This window comes from Megalops cyprinoides, chromosome 15 (genome assembly GCF_013368585.1).
Source record: "Megalops cyprinoides isolate fMegCyp1 chromosome 15, fMegCyp1.pri, whole genome shotgun sequence".
Classification (NCBI taxonomy): Eukaryota; Metazoa; Chordata; class Actinopteri; order Elopiformes; family Megalopidae; genus Megalops; species Megalops cyprinoides.
Window position 1 is genome coordinate 24,974,772 of NC_050597.1, and position 21,643 is coordinate 24,996,414.

Consider the following 21,643-nt stretch of genomic DNA (forward strand, 5'->3'; position numbering starts at 1 on the left):
TGGCTGGACAGCTTAGAATGATATTGCAATGTTAATGTTGTAACGTGATCCCAAGGCTGTGTGGGGGAACAGGAGGCCCTGGCTTAGCTTCGATGACTCACTGGGTCAGACATTTTCCAAATTTGTTTTGAGCAGAGTCCCAGTGCAGGGTGTCCCCCTCCAGTTGGTCTCTGTATTACCGAATGTGAAGCTCAGATACCAAGGGGAGCATCTCTCTGTGCAGCGGGGGGTGCTCCGATCACAAAGCTGGTCAGTCTGGCCTCTGCTCCATCTTTCTGCTGTACGCACTCTCTGTATTTACAAATTTAAGCATGTAATATGTTTTTCAAGAATTATATCTAATACCTTATCCGTGCAGCAGTTGCTGTAACTAACAAAAAAAGGTGTCTGTCAATAATTTTTAAAAAAACTGCAGTATTTCAGTAAATGAGAGCCTGAAATGACTGTCTGTCTGTGTGTGTGTGTGTGTGTGTGTGTGTTGGAGGGGGGGAGGGGGGGGGGGGGGGCATAGTGTACATTTACATTTATTTATTTAGCAGATGCTTTTATCCAAAGCGACTTACAAAAGTGCATACAGCAAGTATAGCGACAGTACGGGGACAGGATGTGTACAGTTCCACAATGAGACAGTTCTCAGCTGAGAGCAAGGTCTGTTTGAGGACACAGTACTATTAGTTTTGTACAATTACAGCCTATAGGGCAACTAATACGATACACAGCGTACGTGTGCATGTGGTAGGGGGGCATGTCACTAGCTGAGATAAACAGTGAATCTATGATGCATATGCCAGTAGAGGAATCTGGGGACAGAAGTCATGATAACTTCCCTTCTAGTGTCATGCAGTAGTTTCCTCTTTTACCCTCATGACCATATGAATTATGTCTTTCCTGTCCTCAGAACATTCTCATTCAGTGCTTTCTCAATCTCTTAGAGACAGCAAAACATTAAGTACAAGAAACACCTCTTTCTGCAATTGTGTATGTACCCTCTTAGGAATTTCACAAAGCGAGTGTCTTCCCTTCTTTGCACCCTGAAAACATTTTTACAATAAATAGTATTGTTGCGGTAGCAGTGATTGATTTAATGTATACGTGCATGGTTTAAATGTTATGAAAAGCGTTTTGTTCAAATATTTATTAATTCTGTGATTATTTTTATTAAATTGTCTGTCTTTCTTTGCTGGAATTTCATTCATTTCAAGTTCGTTTGAAATTAATCAAATGGTATGTTTGAAAAATATAAAACACTGTACTCCAGAATGTGTTGTAGATTTTTTTAAGAGCGTCATAAAATATATTAAAGAAACAAAATGAGCATATATTGTGTAACAACAACAATTACCGGTGTGAATCGATGAGAAGGCGGGATCTTTTATGCAGATGCAAACTGCGCATCTTCGACAGCCAATACGCTGCTCAGATATTTGACACTTGCCTACGGAATTCCCCCTGCAAGTTGGGACTTTCCGTTAGTTGGTACACCAATGTACTTATGCGGATTGTGCAATAGGCACATTAGGCTGAACTGATCGTGTTTATCAGGATAAGTACTGAATAGAAGGGGAAATTCTCATGGAACAAACCCCGATTTCGATTTGTCAATGACCATCTTGTCTTTGCTTTGGAAACATTCAGTGATATAGCGGCTTTCGGAGAAGTGGATGACAAAATTTTGTGCTGCTCGTAATAGCCACGTTCTAAATTAGCCACCATCGACAGCTTCGCATCAAGGTAAGAAGTAACGTTCTTATCGATGCATGTCCTTCAGAGGTTCAGATAGCATTAAACATAAATGTGCTGCTTCTGCGAAACTACCCGAAGAATGCAGCTGCTTACCTCTGCCAGAAATTCTGGCTGTACTGGTTTACGTCGATACGCAGTCCCTGAGCACTCTATACGCATTCGTTTGTTGACAAATTGAAAAGAGTTCATTGTCGGTGAAAACAGACAGGTTAAAGTTGACAGTAATACAAATTTATGTAGCCAGCCAGCTTTACTTAATTCATTGTTATTCCGAACCCAAACGCGACAGGTTCTTTTTATTTGCTTGCAATTCACTTATCGCGCAGAACCGACGTTGCTTCTTTATGTGTGCGTGCAAATGAAGCACACACTTAGGGGCTATGCAGTATACTAAATGGTACGTACCAAGTATGCAATGAGAGCAACAAAACATAAATGTAAATGGACCATCACTGGATTGCTTTGGTAGCAGATACCGCTACATCTTTGCAGGTTCAGGTCCTAGGTGGGAAGCTGGAACCTTTAGTGGCCTAAGGCACATTACTGAAACCTAATTGCATCAGCAAATATCCATATGTATTAATGCATAATCTGTAAAACGCGAGCCGTAGAAGTTGTCCTGGATCTTACCCTTTGTTTGCCAAATAAACAATAATCATAATCATGACAAAAAGGTGTAACAATGTATCCTTGTGCAGTAATATGCAGAGTGCCGTTTCCTTTATGGGGGGAAAAAAACTGAGAAAAAAACCGAGTGTTACTGGCAAAGAACCCAACCCCCTTACAAATCCCCATTTCAAAGAAACAGTTCTGACTTGCAATTTGCGTACATTTTCATGCTGTGACTGAAGTAGAAAGTAGAATATGATGCATTAATAAGAAAAAAAACATTTAAACACGGTGAAGAAAAAAGTGAAGATACCGTCATAGGAGTCTGAATTGTATGTTGTAATGGCATCTACCATTACTTCTATGCGGGATTTATTCCCAGTTAGGAAGTTGTATGCTTGAATAAGTTACTAAACCAGCATTGCTTTGGTAAATATGCATATGTTTAACTGGATGTTATATCTAATATGTATGCATAAGCTATGTACGCTTCCCTAAAGAAGGGGAATTGTTAAACAAATAAAACAGCAACAATAATAACAATAACAGTGTGTGGAAAACTGTATATTTATTTGTGTAGCAATATGCAGAGTGCTTTACTGGGGTAAACTCCCCGAACCAAGTATTCCTGGCAACGCCCCCCTCCCGGCCCCCCAGAGACACACTTCTAAGTAAAATGAGTAAACCTGACTCTGACTTCATCCCTGTCTGTCAGCCGTGGAAAAACTCGTATGCAGTGTGTATGCCCAGCGAGTCTCTGATATTGTAGGTTCGTTATTGGCAAGGGAACGGGTACTGTGCGCGTCCCCCTTCCACTGCGCTCCGACTAGAGTGGGATCCACGCTGTTAGGATAAGAGCCGGAAGCTGTCACAGTAGAGGCTTTGCCACGCTGAGGGCTTTGCAGTGTGTCAGCCAGGGCAGGTGCGGAAATTCCGCTGATGTGCTTGGCCTACCTTGCCGTACCTTTTGGACAGTACACACAGAGGCCGGAATAGCCAGTTGTTTCCTGCGTAAACTCCCGGGAGTGTCTGTTGAAGTGTCATCATGACCTAATGAATTCTTCATTGCTTCCAGGGTAGCGCAGGAGAACACAGTGTGGAAGAACTCCGTACGCATGATTGTGTGACAGAGACCATGTCGGGAACGTTAAGGTATGTGCGTTAATTATTTTCTGTTAGTAAACTGGCAGAACAGTCAATTTATACACAATACTATGTGTATAACTTAGTATAAAATACTCATACTTTATACTTTGAGCCAAAAGTGTGTTTACTTCCGAAGCGTCTGTTACTCACTCATACGACCATATGTATGTTAATTAAGACATGTCCTGGTAACCTACTGTAAATTGTAACGTGACGTGTTTTCGTAAACATGTTATTCCAAATTAAACTCTCTCGTTTCAACGAGATAAACGTATTCAGATTAGCCTCTTTGAAGTTTTCCATAGCAAACTAAATGTAGTAAACGTTTTCATTGAATTTTCATCATGTCAGTGAGACGCTTTCTGTCCATGAGCGGTGCAGTTTTTGCATGTGACTACTCTGTTGAGTCATTCAGAAGATGCTGCTTTGAGTTTTCACGCTAAGTGGTGGCCCGTCTTCAAACAGTAAGGCTTTTGCCTGTTGTGTTTAGTGTCCGTTAAGTATGGCCTTTTATGACCGCCTACAAGGACAATGCAGCTGGAATGAAAAGGAAACGTCCTATTGCATTTCTGAGGAGCTGAGTTTCTCTGAACAGTATACTGGCTTCAGAAATGACTTGACGGCAGGAAATGGTAGTTCGATGAAGACCTTCAATCGCAGGATGAGTTCGTTCGGAAATGAATCGCGGTCAGGTAACTGCGGTGTAATTCACTAGAAGAGCGGCAGTGCCCGCTTCGTCGTTGTGGAGTTCGCTCGTGTCCCTGCACCATACGGTGCAGCTTGTCGGGGTTAAGTGGGGTTTCGGGGTTTTTTTTTCTTCGTGAGCGCAATGTTATTGGAAATTTTCCTGTCACGGTCTCGTGGTGTTACTGGTTTTATTGAGTTTATAAAAATCCCGCTCGAAAATCCCTCTTTGCCCAGGAGCTCCAGTCCCCTGCTGGTGCCTAGTCTTGTCGCCCTCGGTGAGAACAGTTTTCCGATGAGCACCTAATTGCTCACCGAGCTCATTTGCCGGCAATATAGGTCACACGCAAACCGTGCCGTTCATTTCACATCCCACTCAAAATCGGGAGATCTTCAGGTCTTAGTCACTGTTTATCTAACTTTCAGAAACTGAAAAACGAACGAGATGTTTATCGCCCGGAACTGCTTCTACACTTCGCGGTAATGGAAGGGTTAACAAAAGCATGGGTTGACTCTCGGTTCTGGTTCCAATCCTTGACATCATTATGTCTGATGTAGGAAATCACACTGTTGCTATAGCATACAAGCATACAAATAATAATAATAAAAAAACTCCAATACATATTTGACAATGAATTAAAGGCAAGCTGTATATTAGCTGCATTGGGTCTAAGTGGCAGCTCTGAGATTAGTGCTGGCCTAATACTTAAACTGTTATGAGGTACACACACAGTGTCTACAAAGGTGACCTTTACGAGCACAAGATGTCCCATTACTCTTAAAGTACCTCAGAGAGGGGGCTCTCTCCCCAAACTGCACTCCCTCTGTCTGAACCTCTACCGGCTGCAGTGTGGGGAGGAGTGTTCTGAGAGAAAAAGAAAAAACATTTCCAGTGTTTGGCCCATGCTGAAAATTCCCACATTGGACAGGGTGATCCCCACGTGAATTCAGCAAGGAGGGTGTTTTCAGTGACACCTTTTGCTGTGGCGACGGTGAGCAGTGGACACTGCTCTAACCTGCATGCTGTAGAGAAGTTAGACCTCATGTCCTCTGTGGAGCTGGCATTTAGTGTTAATCACCAGCATTGTGTGGTCTGTCGGGAGACTAAAGAATAAACACACTCACTAGCAACATTTAAACAATTAGGATCACCAAGGTTTCTCAGTTCCATGTCACTTGATGACAAGTTTTTGACATGGAAATGACAGTTGGATTTGACTTGCAGGGTTTCACTCTTTTCCCCTGCCGTTTTTGTGAGCAGAAGAGGCCATCGTCCCTACATAGGCCGCCACATCGGACTGGCCGCAGCAAAATAAAGCCAGGCCAGGCTTACACTGTGTTTGATGGTGAAAGGAACAAGCGGATGAACTTGGGTGGCGAACTGCTCTCTGTAACCAAGGCAGCAGCCTGCTGGGACATGTGATGATGCTCCCCCTGTTCAGAAGGGGCTGTCTAGCCAATCTCCCATCTCTTGCCTCTATAGCGCGATGCTACAGTGAATATGCACGGGCCGAGACCAGGGTCATCCTGCTGTCCTTTCACTTACAGTGGAGAGGGAGAATCCCTTCTCTTCCCGTGTAAGTTTTGGCTCGAGTCAGCTGCTGGCCCCCGAAACCGGAGGGCAGATACTGCGGCAATCCAAAAACCTTCCAAAAACTCGTGAGCCGGCGGCCGTGAAACACCCGTCTGTCTGTCCCTCGTGTGACCTGTGAACAGATACCACACCCCGTCTTCCCGGCAGCCGAGGATGTGAAATCAGCTCGTTTAAAATAGTGATGAAACCGTGCCAATAGCAATTGGAATATATGAATATTTTTTAATTATTAAGTAAAGAATTTGAAATGCACATCTCACAAATGTGCTCAGATGTGACAATTTACCAATGCAAGGTATATTGATAATCAATGTTAAAACAAAGGGAAATGTTATTTTACCATTTTTGCCCCGCCTATTATTTACCGTAGGATTGTAGTACAGTGAAGGAGTCTGTACTTGTTTGGTACGTTCTGAGTACCTCTGAATACCCTGCTGTAGAATGAAGCCCACGCGGAGAGCCTCGTACATAGCCCAGACTAGCACGTAATAACCAGAGAAGGGTCCTCTTTTACAAAAAGTAAACATTAAGTCATTCTGGCTGGCAAGTGCGTCACTAAATACCTGAGACATGACTGAAATCACATTCTGATGAAAACTAGCCCCCCTCGTGAAAAAACCCCTGAATTTGGGCACCCCTAACCTGGAAAGGAGTGGGCAGATGCAACGATTTGAATGGGCCTGTGGTCCTGAGATGAGGGTGACAGTCACTAGCGTTATCTACCAGAAAACTGTACCACAATAACTAGAGTAGCGAAAAGCCTAACCTAGGTAAGCTGCTGTCATAGCGGATCTTCAGGTTGTACGTTAAATGTGACCTGTGTAAGCTGATGCAGAGGCTCTGTAAAGATGACTTGTAAGCTGGCTGTTGATCTTCAGCTAATGTAAATAACGAAGCACGACCTAACGAAGTAAGCTGATGCACAGATCCCCATTCTGGTTGTGCATCTGGAGCAGACATGTGAAGGCTGTCGCAGGTAGCCGTCGCGTTGGTAGCTGGGATGTCCCCCACAGCTATGAAACAGTGAGAAAAGGATGGTGCAAATACAACAGTGGTATTTCACCAGTGACTCACGGCAGATACTCCACTCAGAATGAGGGGTGCGGGTGTGCGTCCTGGACAGTGTCAGTTACCGGAGGGCAGCATTTGTTAAAAAAAAAAGAAAGAAGTATAATAATAATGATTATAATTCTCCATGAAAACACAGTATAGGATATAATTCTGTTATCCACATTAGATTTAGTGAGTACGTTCAGGGACACAGCACATTCAGGGACATAGGCAATGTCACAGGCAAAGCCAAAAATGTCATGAAAAGTGCAAGGAAGTCACTTCAGCTGCAACAGGGCAGGTACGAGGAACACCACATAAATCTGAGATGACCTACTTAACGCTGAGAAAGCTCTGAACGTGTGCTTTTTCTGTGGCCTGGATGAGGTGAGCAGCCGAGGTTGTGGTTGTGAGACCCATGTTGGCCTGCAGGGGGCTGCAGTGAGCCGAGACGAGAGCTCGGAAGGCCATGTGTGCGCGTGCGCGTGTCTGTGACGCCGCTCCGAGCTGGTATTCTCGGGGCTTTCCTTTATGGCTTTTTTTTGCTCTGCTTCCTGGAAGCAACTATGCTAGAGTAACAAAGAGAGCGAGAGAGAGAGAGAACAGTGATCACAGCCTCTGTCTGCTTAGTGAAAGCAAAACACAGCTTGCGGGAACGGAAACTTGCCTGTAAAACTGAAAGCGTGTATTTTTTAAAAAAAAAAAAGCCTTATTTCATTTCTCGAGATTTGTTCTGGATACATGACCAACGATTAAACGGGATGGTAATTAATTAATCTACAAGGTAAGTTGATGCCATAATCAAGAGCTGTGTGTCTTAGGAAAGGGAAAATGTGAACCAGGGTATTTCTCCAGTTGCCCTGACTGCGTACGGTGACTGAAACAGCGAGCTCAGGACGTTTCTGAGACAGATTGCTGTGACAGATGAAAAATTGGTTTGTGTTAGTTTTTGTATCTGATAGTCAGGTCTTGGTGTGTGCTTGGCTCTGAGTGGAAGACACCAGTCTTGTTTTGGGGTAATCTTAGCTGCAGGGGCCAGGTCTTGGGTTGGCCTTGTTTCTGATTGAGGGCTCTAATACTTGTTGTAACTGGTATATTTCCCCTTGTTTGTCTCAGGATGGAAGATCCCCATTACATGAACATGATTGAAAATGATGTAAGTAGGAAAATCAAGTCTTTTTATTCTACTTTTAAGTAAAAAAAAAGTATATGAAATTAAAGTGCGTACTGGTACAATAGTTGTTGAAGCAGTTCTTTTTGAACGGTGTATGTTGTGACATAATGGTTTGCCTTATGTGGTTGATGAGTGTGCTGTTCTGACTCACACTTGGAGTGTGGCACTGACCATGTTCTTTTGCCTGTTTGCATTCCACAGTACATGATGGGCCTTTCGTATGAGCTCATGACCCCTCCAAGTGTGAAGAGTGAGCCCTACCTACCAGAGATCGGTAAGAGACCTGCTCTCAGGTGTACATGTGCATATGACGATGAGTATGGGTATGATGATAATGAAGATAATGATTACTACTGATTTATTTGCTTAGGAGATGCACTTCTCCCTGGGAGCTTTTGACATGTTGACATATTTAAAAAAAATAAGACTGTAAAAATCCTTGAAACAGGGTGTTACTGTATATGATGGATATGTGTACAGAGGCTACCACCGTTTGGATGGACACTTGCTTGAATTGTACTGATATAGAAGTAGGTTGTTTTCGATTTTGGCAACTCAGACAGTGATAGCCCTTATGGATCCTGGACTCCAGCAGTACTGACCCTCCCCTCATCCTCTTTTGCAGCAAATGGTCCATATCTACAGATCATCGAGGAGCCAAAGCAGGTGAGCTCATAGCCTCATAGCCATCTTCTGCAGAACTCAGTGCCCTGTGAGAGGGATCTCCCATCATTCTTTGCTCCCTGCAACAGGCCTGTAGTGTCATGTAATGAATAGACTTTGGTCATGTGACTGTCTACACTGAACCCGTACCTGTCAACTGGATCAGTATTGAGGCTTAGTAGTTGAGCGATTCTATTTTCATTGACTGTTCAAAGTAGGCTTAGTGAATAAGACTAAAAAATGCTAAACGTCAAGGCTCGTCAAGTCAATATTATTAAAAATAACATCCTGCCTCCCGCTCCACCCACCGAACCCAGGCTGCTCATGAATGCCAGCATCCAAACTGGGAAACTCCAGGCTGGAAAGTTGCGTACTGGCTTCGTGTTTTGGGGGGGATTATGTGGGAAGTCACGGGCTGCTCAGCTGACGTCTTGTGTCCATTTATGCAGAGAGGCTTTCGGTTCCGGTATGAGTGCGAGGGCCCCTCCCATGGGGGCCTGCCGGGGGCCTCCAGTGAGAAGAACAAGAAGACCTACCCCACAGTGAAGGTGAGCTGCCACTCCAACCCGCCGTCCGTACAGCACGATGAGAGAACTGAAGACCAGGGTCCACAGCTAAGAGAAATACACTCAGGCTCTTATTACAGTTTTAGGGGGATGATACCATCTCCTGTAGTGGACCGCTGCAGCTGTGCCACTGTGATGTCTTGCTGTCTCAGTATTACTGCTGTTAGTCTCTCAAAGTACGGTTACTGAAAGGGAGCAGTGCATGCTGGGATGCCAACCAGCATCCTCAGTACCAAACATCTTCAGTGTTCAGCCCACTGGGCCAGAAGACCCAGCTCTATGGCATGTCGGTGAGAGCTCGTTATACACAAAAGTGAATTCGCTCTCTGTCCCCGTTTCTCTCCAGGTGTCTAACTATGTGGGCCGCGCCAGGGTGGAGGTGCAGCTGGTGACACACACTGACCCCCCACGCGTCCACGCCCACAGCCTGGTGGGCAAACAGTGCAACGAGAACGGGACGTGCAGCGTGGACGTAGGCCCCAATGACCTCACAGCACAGTGAGTACTGACCGTGCTCTAACTACAGACCGCCAAACTCTGAGTACTGACCACCAAACTCTGAGTACTGACCACCACAATCTGAGTACTGACTGCCACAGTCTGAGTACTGTCCACACACATCTGTCCCTGTGATTATGTTTGCACATTTGCTGTGGATTGACACAGGCTCCCTGACATTTCCCTCTCTTCCCTTCTCTCTCCTCTCCTCCTTCCTCTGTCCCTGAGAAGGTTCAACAACCTGGGCATCCTCCATGTGACTAAGAGAGGAGTGGTGAAGGTGCTGACCAGGAGGCTGAAAGAGGAGAGGAAGAGAATGAGGGACTCCAACTACCATTTCACAGGTGAGACCCCATCATGTGACCATGGAGCGCTGCCTGCTCTCTCACTTCCCTCGCTGGCTTCATCCGACAAGGCATCTTAGGAGCTGCACACAGTATTAGCTAGACCTGAGGAGGGACTCTGACTTTACATAATGTAATGTGCCATATGGCCACTGCTGAGGTCATGCGATATTACTGACGTCTGGGAGATGAGTCACAGTGAGTGGAGATAAGCTGCTATATAAGGTAATTATCTGCAGGGTGGGAGAGACTGGTACTTTTACTGAGGATTCTTGGAAATTTCTCTTAGAACACTAGAACCAACTGTATTTTGCAGCCACCAATTTTAAAATACGTATCTAAAATCATAAATATTCCACTTAAGACTCCGTGTGTCTGACGTTAGCTGAGAAGTGTTGATGTGACAGTGGGAAACGGGTGGAGGGAGGCAGTGAGCTCAGGACTCAGCTTCGTACGTACCGCCCTTCCGTCTCGCAGAAACGGAAGAGCAGGCCCTCCAGAACGAAGCCAAGGAGCTCGGCAAGAACATGGACCTGAACGTGGTGAGGTTGAAGTTCACGGCCTACCTTCAGGACGGCGACGGCGGGTTCACCCGGGCCCTGAAGCCGGCCATCTCCAACCCCATCTACGACAGCAGTGAGTATACCCCCTCACAGTGTTCTCTCTCCTGGGTCTCTACTGAAACAGATACAGGGTACTGCTGGATGAGCGGTTTTATGGAAGGCCTCCTAGCAGTGCACTGGTCACTTTATCATTATCATTTATCAGTTTACCTTTTCATTACATTGTTACTCAATATCACATTTCTTTGCCATCACCATCTTATTGTTAATAATTATTACGCTATTATTATCGCTGTACTGCACTTGGTCACTTTACTACATTTTTAGAATTTAGAATGGTCACTTCACTACATTTTTAGAATTTAGAATTTATGTTTAGAATTTATGTTTAGAAGTTCAGAATTTATGCTTAGGAGTGTTACTGTGGGAGTGAGTGGGGAGTAAGCATTCCATTGTACTTGTTACACATGGCAATAAAGAATCTTGAATCTTGAATCTTGAACAGATGACCCTTTTCACATTTTAGACAGTTTTTTTTGCTGCCTTGTGCCTCAGGGAGAGTAGTGTGTGACACAGACAGTTTGGTATAGGTAGAGAGGATCATGACTGTGGTTTTCTCTCCACAGAGTCACCCAACGCCTCCAACTTGAAGATCTCGCGCATGGACAAGACCTGCGGCTCTGTGCTGGGAGGAGACGAGATTTTCCTACTCTGTGACAAAGTGCAGAAGGGTGAGCTCTCACGGGGGAGCGGTGCGGAGCTCAGCTGCTATTGGCCGCCGCTGGCTTTCCCCCTTGAGCCAATGAGAGCTGGAAGTCTAAGCGCATTCTTTCCCCTCTCTCCACCCCAGATGACATCGACATTCGTTTCTACGAGGAGGACGAGGGGGGCTGGGAGGCCTACGGCGACTTCTCTCCCACCGACGTCCATAAGCAGGTCAGTTCACTGTGGGAGCGAGCAGCCCGTGCTCACAGGAGGCCACACAGTACTACAGCGTGCGGACTGAGTGAAGGAAGTCCGCAGCGAATTATGCAGATGAGTTCCGTCCCTCCTTTATGACATCACTGTCTTTGCTCCTCCCTCTCGCAGTATGCCATCGTGTTTAAGACTCCCAAGTACCACAGGACAGAGATCGACCGCCCCGTCACCGTGTTCCTGCAGCTGAAGAGGAAAAAGGGGGGCGACTGCAGCGAGCCAAAGCAGTTCACCTACGTGCCCCAGGTCCAGGGTGAGTCGCAAAAAGGGGGGGCGGAGGGGGGCGCTCACCTTTTTTGGAAACATGATAGCTGACATTGTGTTTTCTCATTATGTCACCTGTTGCTGAATGTTCAGTTAGCTCACAAGTTACTTGAGTGAAATCACCGGGTTGCCATTGGGAATGAGTAAATATTTACTGCAGGTGCGGTATAAGGTTGACGAGATCAGGCAGAAAATGCTGTCATGATGAAAAGATTTCTTGCTGCAGCGGTGTGGTGAAGTGTATGTGTGTGTGCCCACATGCGAGACCACATTTAACAGTAACACTGTTCCTCTGGGTGATGTGGTCTCTCAGATAAGGAGGAGGTTCAACGCAAGAGGCAGAAGCCCCTTCCTCACTCCTATGACAGCTGGCGTGGTCCACTAGGGGGCGCCGGAGGGCCAGGGAGAGGCCAGGGAGGCTACGGAGGAGCCGGGGGCACAGGAGGAGGTGAGAGAATGTGTTCATGTGTCACCCTGACTGGATGCGCTGAGTAAAGAGGTGACAAAGGCAAATTAATACACACTTATTTAGGCACTTGGCAGATGCTCTTATGCGGAGTGTCTTACAAAGCAAAGGTGCAAAAGTGCATCTAATACACATGAATAATGTCACATACAGATAATGACACCAGCTGAACATGTGAGTACATAACGCAGTAACAATCAGCATTATCCTGAAAACAGCCACAGCGCAATAATAATAAAAATCAATGGAAAAATACGTCAGACCGTTGAATTGGATCTACCATCCGATATACAGACCGCTGAGAAAGGCCAGCGCTAACTGAGCAGGTGTGAGTCATGTGTGCCTGTGAGATACAGCAGTGAGGATGAGGAGGCGATGAAGATGTGTGGGAATCTGGCTGACGGTCTGCGGTCCCTGCCTCTTTTCCCTAGGCGGGGTGCAGTACAGCCCGCAGATGGACGGGGGGAACTTCCACGGGGGGTATGGGGGTTACGGGGGAGGCGGAGCTCAGATGTCCGACTCGCCACAGCCCCAGGAAAACACCACGAATCAGCAGCAGACCAACAGAGCGCCCCTGAGGGGACCCCTACAGCAGCAGCTGCTTCAGATGGGTAAGCTGGCTGCCGTAACGCTCAGGGCAGAGGCTGGCCTCAACCTCCTGATGGAAGGCCGTACGGGCTATCGCCACAGAGCTCCTCTTCTGACTGGTAGAGCAGTCTCCCCCGCACTGATGGCTGACCTCAGATCTGCAGCGCGACGAACTGTTGCACAGTGCGAATGGACCGGGGTCAGGAAGCCCCCTGCTCTCACTGACCTGAGTGCAGTGTTGGTCTGACCGGTGGCCTCTGTTCGCTCTCTCTCTCTCCCCCGTCTCCAGCATCAGTGCTGCAGGGCCGGGCCACACAGATGGCCAGACAGACTGCTGGCGCGCTCCTGGACTACTGCAGCACGGGGGACGTGCGCGTCCTCCTCGCCGTCCAGAGGCACCTGTGCGGCGTGCAGGACGAGAACGGAGACACGTGAGCGGCCGCGCCGTGCTCTTATCCCCCCATCCCCCCCCCCCCCCCCCCCCGTCTGTAACCACCCGCCTCACCTCTGTCGTACCGTTTTGCCTCACTTGTATGGGATCTGTTGAACCTGTGTGCCCCGTCTATCACATTTGTGTACCTGTGCGTTCCAGGCATGTACTTGTCTGTCTTAATTGCACGCCTGCCTGTTTCATTCGTGTAGGCGTGTGGCGGCTCATTTTGAGCTTCACATATCAACTGTGTGTCTTTCTAATCTGTTTGCATGCCTGCCTCACTTAAAAACCCGCCTGTGTCACCCGTGTCGCGGCCTGTTTCAGCTGTGTCCGCGCCCGTCTTACCTGTGCCCGTGTCATCCCCAGGCCTCTCCACGTGGCCATCATCCACCAGCAGCCAGCGGTGGTGCAGCAGCTGGTTCACGCCATCATCAGCCTCCCCCAGCAGAAGATCCTCAACATCCGCAACCACCTGAGCCAGGTAAACGCACCGCTCCGCCCAGGAGCCATCTCTGGACACCTTGTTTCAGCTTTTGCCTGGGTCACATCAGGCTATCAAGTGTCACAAATGCAATTACATGCAATACTCTTATGTAATGTTTTGAAATTTATGTCTGTACCAGTGAATAATACAATAATCACTGAACAAAGGATAAAAAATAAATGCAAGCTTATCAGTGTTATGCGTTAATTTGCATTTTGCATTTATGTATTATTTATCTATTATTTTATAATATAATATTCTATCAGCAATGATAGAGATAGTTGTTGGTACAACCAGCGAATCAACTCATTTTATTCTCCCAGACACCCCTGCACCTGGCGGTGATAACCAAGCAGCACACGGTGGTGGACTTCCTGCTGAAGGCGGGGGCGGACCCCACGCTGTTGGACCGGGACGGGCGCTCGGTGGTGCACCTGGCGGCGGCGCTGGGTGACGAGGCCATGCTTCACGTCCTGCTGTCGCACCTGGAGGAGCGCCACGCCCACCTGCTCAACGCGGCCGACTACAACGGTGCGTAGGGTGCAGACCCGCACCTCCTCTGAAAGCGCGCAGCGCGGGGGTGTAGCGCCGAGAAGCGCAGCTCTCACGCCTCCCTCCCCTCCCCTCCCCTCCCAGGTCTCTACCCGGTCCACCTGGCCGTCAGGAAAGGGGCGGAGCGCATTCTGCGCGCCCTCGTGGAGGCCGGCGCCGAGGTCAACGCCGCGGAGCTGAAGAGCGGCAGCACGCCGCTGCACCTGGCCGTCAGGGAGAACCTCTTCAAAGTGGCCTGCCTGCTCATCACAGAGGTACCCGCCCCCCCCGTCTGTCGGCCGTTCCCCTGGTCCGTCTGCCTCAGGGAGCGCTGCACAACCCCCCCCCCCCCCCCCCCCCACCCATGTCACCCATTCCTGCCCCTCCCCTTCCCCTCCCCTCCCCCTGTCCTTTCTCCACTCCCAGCCACCAAATCTGCAGTGTAAAGGCATTCAGATAAAAATGTGCATGTTCAGCCCAAATACCGTGGCTTTGATGTCCTCACCAGCCTGCCTGCGTCTGACTCCCGCCCTCTCTTCTTCCTCTCCTCCCCGCAGCTGAAGGCAGATGTGAACGCGTGCACGTTCGGGGGAAACACCCCGCTCCACCTGGCTGCCAGTCAGGGCTCGCCCACGCTCTGCTCCATGCTCATCGCTGCAGGTGAGGTGCCGCACACCTGCGCGTACCTGCCCTCCTCCGCCACCCCCACAGGCTGCGATTCAGCAATAATGAAACGGAAGCCATTAGAGCCATCACATTAAAACCAGCACATTGATTCTACCCCAGCAACCTCTCCCTTTATAAAGGCCAGCAAGGTCACACATTAGCATACTGCATACACAATTTTCAGTCTTTTTTTAATGAACTTGTATTGAGGGGAGCTGTGCTAACGTTGCAGCATTGGCTTTAGTGTAAATTCAGCTGACTCAGCACATCCTTCCCCGTCAGGCGCCAAGAAGCACCTGGAGAACGACGAGCCGCTCTTCTTCAGCTCCTCCTCTTCCGATGAGGAGGACGAGAAGGAGGAAGCCAAGCCAGCCCGGGAAGACACGGACAGCAAACCGCAGACGCCGCGGTGCCCGCCGTCCAACCCCCGCAAGAGGCCGGCCGGAGGACACACCCCCTTCGACCTGGCCAAGTGCCAAAAGGTGAGAGGCAGTCAGCAGTCCTCTGCCAAACTGTGGGTGCGCAAAGAACAGAAAGGGAGAGAGAGAGAGTGTGTCCGTGTGTGGGCATGTTAAGTGTGCCTTATCTGCACACTTGTGTGCATGAAAATGCGTGTGTGGGTGTGTGCACGCTTGTGCAAGCGTGCACGTTTTAGTGCACATATGTACATGGGCGGACAGAAGATGCGCGAGTCAGTGAGACCAGCAGTAACATGCGCCCCCTTGTGGCAGGTGAGGGATCTCCTGGACTGCAGACAGGACCCCAGGCCCAGCAGAGACACAGCCAAGACCTTCCTGAAGCAGGAAGAAGGTACAGTAAGGCTGTCTATGACTAATGCCTGTCCCATTCGTTTTCCCTGAAAAGATTTTATTTTCAACCCAAATAAGTTTCGCTCCCTATTTGGAGAGTTTCGTTTTGGTGAGTTTGGGTGGCTTGTAGGTTTTGTATTTGTATTGGTTTAACCCTTGACTCCCTGCCCCTCCAGGAAAGAACCAGATGACCAGCGAGACCCTCAGTAAGCTCTGTGGGATCATCAGCCAGAGCGATGTGCCCCTGAGGCAGCTAGCAGAGAAGCTGGGCATGCTAACGCTAGCGCCCCTGTTCCAGCAGAGTTCGTCCCCCTGCCAAAAGCTGCTGGAGAATTACCAGGTGAGCACCCCATTGTCCCACTGCTCTCTTCTCCCATCGCCTTGTCTTGTGTGTGTGTGTGTGTGTGTGTGTGTGTGTGTATGCACCTCTGTGAGTCTATCCGTATGTGTGCAAGCGAGCGTACCTGCATGTGTGCTTTTGTGTCTGTATGTGTGTTTGTATGTGTGTGTATGAGTGTGTACTTTTTGTGTGAGTGAGTGCACCTGTATGTGTGCTTTTGTGCCTCTATATGGGTGTATGTGCATGTATAAGTGTGTACTTTATGTGTGTGTGAGTGAGTGTACCTGTATATGTGCATGTATGAGTGTGTACTTTATGTGTGTGTGAGTGAGTGTACCTGTATGTGTGCATGTATGAGTGTGTACTTTATGTGTGTGTGAGTGAGTGTACCTGTATGTGTGCTTTTGTGTGTATGTGTGCGTGCGTGAGTGTGAATGTGCACCGTGTGTTGAATGAATGCCTCTTTGCGTTGCTGCAGCTGGGCGGCGGTCAGATGGAGGGGCTGGTGGAGGCCCTGCAGTCGCTGGGTCTGAACGAGGGCGTGAGGCTCCTGAAACAGACAGAGCTGAGAGACAAGCCCCAGAGCACAGGTACAGTCCAACACACTCTACTGCAGAGAGACGGCACAATCAAACGCTCACACACTTTCACTTCCATCGCTGCATCACAGCAGAGGACAATACAGGGCCAACGTTCAGTTTCACGACTAGGTCAGGTTTCAGCTGAAAGATTGAAGCGACTCCTTCCTCCCCGTCTCGGTTGTAACACACGCGCCTGCTCTGTTCCGATCAGATCCGACGGTGGACAGCGGTTTCGGCAGCCAGGGGACGGAGGGGTTGGTTGAAGAGGAGATGGAGCAGCCCATGTTAGCCAACCACTGACCGACGTGACCCGCGCGCCTCAGCGGAGAGAATCGGCCGCCGGATTAGACGAGCTCCGTCCTACGGTCAGCCCAAGAGCTGGTCCCGGAGTCCACTGAGTCCATCATACTGAGAATAGATGGACTGCTGACTCCAGAGAGGTTTCATCAATTTGTCGTGCCGAAGGCAGCAAGGAGCACCTTGTATCGACGTGGCGGCACCGTGGCGGTCAAACTGTCTCATTGCAACCAGGAAAAGCTGATGGCCGTGTCTACGTCACGCTTGGAGACCTAGATCCGCTGCTTGTATCCGCTGAGGTTCAGGGCGGGGACAGTGTCCCCAGGGTACTGGGGAAGTGTCATATGAAGCAGAGGCAACTTTGGACCTCCCCAAAATCTTTTTCAAGCTTCATTCTGCTGCCTGCTGAGGACAAGGACTAATAGCAAGCACATTTTAGGCCTACATCAGTTTTACTTGCTATATTACTAATACTGTGTATTCTTGTGTTCCCTTTTTTGGCTATAAGTTTACAGCTTGTTAAATTGTCCGCAGACAGTTTGTGTGACTGTTACTGATTCAGAGAGTGGACAGCACTGTAGAGATATTTTCAGTTTTCAATAAAGTGGCTTGTTCAGAAATAGAATGCAGGTCTTCTCGAGTTTTTCCCTAAACACCTTGTCTCCTCCACGGAGCATTTCACACAGTTGGACAAAGAGTAATGGCGCAGCAGAATAATGACTCTGTGATGACCTAAATATGTATAGTTTTATAACAAATTATATATAATTATTTCAGTTGTAATTCAGGAGATTTACTTTATCTGTTGACTGTGTACATGCGAGGGACAACCATTCAAGGGCTCTTTTTTTTAAAACACTTTTAATTTTTCTACATCCCCCACCCCTCCCCTCCCCCAAAATATCTCATATACAAACAGTGTTTTCTGACAGTCGAAATTTTACAGGCTGCCCACAAGTGTACAGCTAAGCTGAGTCGAACATTCCAAGTAGAAACATTTCAGAGAAGTCACATTTATAATAATCTAAGAACACTGAGATGTAACAGAATTCTACAGCTCTGAATGGGATGAGTGTCTCACGAGGTACCTGTATATAAAACAGTTTTTAAAAACAACTCTTTAAAATTCTGATTTATAATCAACAAAAGATGATTTTTTGATGAAAAATCTTGTGGCATACATGCTAGACATCTTGCAAAAGGAAGGACAGCATGGTAACTTCTGCAGTATTTACATCTGGAGGTGCTGATGCAGTGGGTTAACCTTTTAATTGCCCTTTGTCTCTGTCAGAGATTCCCTGCATTAGGGGATAGCAGTCAGTCAGTTACCACGCCAACCAATGATGTCACCCAGCTGCTTTGTGAGGTCACATCTGGCCGCAGCGAGGGACAAGAGAAACACCTTCAGAATGTACTTCATTCCCATGATACTTGCACGGGATGTCTTGTCCATTTCAGTGCACGACCACTCATAGAGGAGCCAATGGGAATATTCTGCATTTTTAAGATGAAGAGTGTAGATAAGATGTGTCCTGAAATCTTGTGACTAATGTCCCCCTCTTACTCACACTATAGGAACATGCCCTATTTGGTCACAATTCCATTTGCACTGAGCTTTTACAGAACTCACAAAACTTCCCCTTCTGGAATAACACATAGAGGGTGGGGTCACACTGCAAACTCCTCCCACACTGGGGAGAGCAGCAGCCCTCCTCTGACCTGTTGCCTACTACTGCATCAGAGAGCCGCTCACAACAACAGAGACCGACCCCATAAATACAGGAAGAGTACCACGCAGAGGAGCATATATAATATAATCTTAATTATAGTCACAGTCAGAATATTACGAATATTGATCATAACAAAACTGATGATACACAGTTCATGGCAGCTAGCCAGGAGATTTACAGTAAGCAGGAGTGACCGATTTTAGTCAGGCTGGGCACTCGTGTGTCCGACAGAGAGAGAAACTCCTACACACCCAGGTCACCGAGGAGTCAGTCACCTCTCAAACCTGGAGCGACGGCCATTCAACATCAACAGACAACCAAAAATGAGCTCTGATTGTTTTCTTATGACGAGACAGCGCTTCTAGAAGACTGTTTCTAACAGTCATGGTCACCAGGGTGGAATGTAGGGGGATGGAGGTGTTGGGAGAGGGCCTGGAGTTGTAAAAGGCAGACAGCCAGTGTCCACATCCATCAGCTTCAGTATTACACAACTGCCAGACAACAGGGGGAATCAGATTTCACGCTCTGCTAAGACTTTCTTTTGTCTTCAGCCACATTCCTGACCTCATTCCTTCCAACGTTAGTGGGATGAGGGCAGAAACCTTTGCAGTCTGCGTGACGTTCCTAACGCACCAACAGAGCAGCAACAGGTGGAGAGAGGCCAACAGCACCACCTGAAGGTTAAATACAGAAATGCACTTTTCAGAGGCCGATTTACCTCATCACAGTAGCAGTGTACCCAGCTAATGGAACTGTTCTGCATGGCGGGAGCCGTTTAAAATATCCAGCATAACAGCACCCTCTGGTGGCATTACCGATATTACTGCATGTGGTTCACTTGTGTACTGGACATTGAAGGCCTGAGTAGAGAATGGCTTATCAAGTTGGGACATGAGACAACATACGCTCTAAATATATTTACACATTCAAATATTTTACATTCTTATATATCTCTCTAAATATACATATATAGATACATATATAACACTGCAAGTGTTTTTTTAATAGTCAGTATTACAGTTCTTTCTACCATTAATAATATATACAATTTTTGCACATTGTACGAAGTAATATAACCTCTCATTGGTTTCACACATATAAAACAGCGTCTCAGTTGGACTGATGTGTCATACATGTGCCTGCGTGGAAATGCTTCCCCTGTGGTTTTTCCTTCCAGATGAAAAAATAGGGGGCTTTTCATAATATCTTAAAAAAATAAAAACAACATCAAGAACGGCAATAATTACTTAATTCATGCTCAGTGTACCTCTATAAAATTACAGTGAAGAACACTTCTTGCCTCAAAACAAACTGAAATGATAGTGTCATTTGATATCACCAGCACAATGGCCTGAGAAATTATGTACTTAAATGAGAACTTGAACCATGTGACCACTGGGGAGGGGGGGTGTTTGACCACCAGGAGCCACCAAACTGGGATATCTGGCGTCCTGGTGTTTTGTGTTTACAGACTAGGCATTTCATGATCTTTTTTTGTCACATAAAATAGACCCATAATCTAAGCCATCCACTTTTTTAACACAATAAAGATGTGCACATTATCGGACGGACTGAACAAGACATTCAGATTCTGCCTGGTGAGTGTTTAAACAAGCTCCGCTAACAAGAATACATCTCTGTACACACGACGAAATAAATACAGCAGGTTACGAATGGGGAATAGTGAGGACACACTGCAATAAATAGAGCAGATGAGCCACCGAGCCGTTTTCGGCCCACTAGAAAAGCAAAGAAAACATTCGACACTAAAGCAAGCGGGCAGATCAGGCAGGACAACGGCATTCGGCCAGCACAAGAACAGCTGCACTCCAAGAGCAAAGCCCAGCACACAGTACAGAGTGCGCTCCATCCGCAGACAGAAAGTGACAAGGTTCTCCTCACGTCTCTCTTCCCTGGAAAACGAACAGCCGAGAGATGGCCAGCAGGAGCCGGCGTGTTTCGGAGCGGAGCTGAGAGCGGAGTGCAGGCCATTCCGGAGAGAGAGAGCGCGGGTGTCATGCACAGGAACCTGGCAGTGGGAAGGTCCAGCCGCTCGTCACTCTGCTCCATCAAACAGAGGGGCGGTTCCTCGTTCCGTGGGTGTCGCAAGGCTGATATGAACCACGGGTCACTGTGGATGCAGCTCTGAGGTACTGACCTGAGTTCTGAGCTGAGTTTCTCCTGACCCGTCCAAAAAAAGTTTGGGGTGCGAGGCTGGGCCACTGACTCCAGTCCTTTGCCTCAACAGCTAACCGATAAAGAGCCACTGCTCAGGACAGCTGGCCAAGGGGGGGGGGGAGTGGCTATGGTCACCACCAGGGTCAAGTGATGTGACCTTCTTAAATGAACAGACAGGGTTCTGTCAGCAAAAATTGACCATCTACAAATGTCCACATAACCACAATCTTAAAAAGATACAACTTGCGGTGATCACTTAGCTAGCATTATTTTCTGTTTTAAATAAGCACGAATTCAGTGGTTTGAGACAAAAAAATTGGTCCTGGTTAAAAATGTCAAAGAGGTGTTTGCATAACACTTGGTGAATGGACTGGGTAGAGGGGGCGTTAAGTGTTAGGGGTCAGAGGTTAGCAAGAGTTGTTGGTGCTGTCTGAAAGAAACTGGGTGTTGTCTACGGTAGCGTTCTCTCCAGAAGCCTTCACCCCTGTGGTTGCTATCAGCCACACCGCCTTCTCACAGACTCTTCAGTCCCACGATCTCCGGCCTCTCCGTCACGCACCTCCCACTGTCGCCGTCCCACCTCCGCGCCCCCGGCCGCGTCAATCACGCGGCCGCCTCCTCCCCCGCTGGCCAAGGAGGCTGGGGAGAGGGGAGGGGCCTCGACGCA

General features: G+C 47.8%; 1 protein-coding gene across 2 annotated transcripts; it reads left to right on the forward strand.

The window, feature by feature from the left end:
• The first annotated feature begins 1,488 nt into the window (after positions 1-1,488).
• nfkb2 (nuclear factor of kappa light polypeptide gene enhancer in B-cells 2 (p49/p100)) lies at positions 1,489-17,668 on the forward strand. Of its 2 annotated transcripts, XM_036546647.1 has the most exons (24): positions 1,489-1,731; positions 3,428-3,504; positions 7,943-7,982; positions 8,202-8,274; positions 8,626-8,666; positions 9,113-9,211; positions 9,576-9,727; positions 9,959-10,071; positions 10,549-10,707; positions 11,261-11,365; positions 11,485-11,570; positions 11,724-11,862; positions 12,187-12,321; positions 12,771-12,950; positions 13,217-13,358; positions 13,727-13,841; positions 14,168-14,375; positions 14,481-14,650; positions 14,933-15,035; positions 15,324-15,523; positions 15,773-15,851; positions 16,027-16,190; positions 16,669-16,780; positions 16,983-17,668. In XM_036546647.1, the coding sequence occupies exons 2-24, from the start codon at positions 3,488-3,490 to the stop codon at positions 17,069-17,071; spliced, it is 2,721 nt and encodes a 906-aa protein (XP_036402540.1). In that variant the 5' UTR covers positions 1,489-1,731; positions 3,428-3,487; the 3' UTR covers positions 17,072-17,668. The 2 variants fall into 2 exon arrangements, with proteins under 2 accessions (XP_036402540.1, XP_036402541.1); XM_036546648.1 differs by lacking the exons at positions 1,489-1,731; positions 3,428-3,504 and adding an exon at positions 7,554-7,610.
• The last annotated feature ends 3,975 nt before the right edge of the window (positions 17,669-21,643 follow it).

What these genes read in the sequence shown, in the direction of transcription:
- nfkb2 (XM_036546647.1), top strand. An exon ending in CTGTGACAAAGTGCAGAAGG is followed by an intron (nt 11,366 to 11,484) that starts GTGAGCTCTCAC and finishes TCTCCACCCCAG; the next exon opens with ATGACATCGACATTCGTTTC. An exon ending in CCTGCCTGCTCATCACAGAG is followed by an intron (nt 14,651 to 14,932) that starts GTACCCGCCCCC and finishes TCCTCCCCGCAG; the next exon opens with CTGAAGGCAGATGTGAACGC.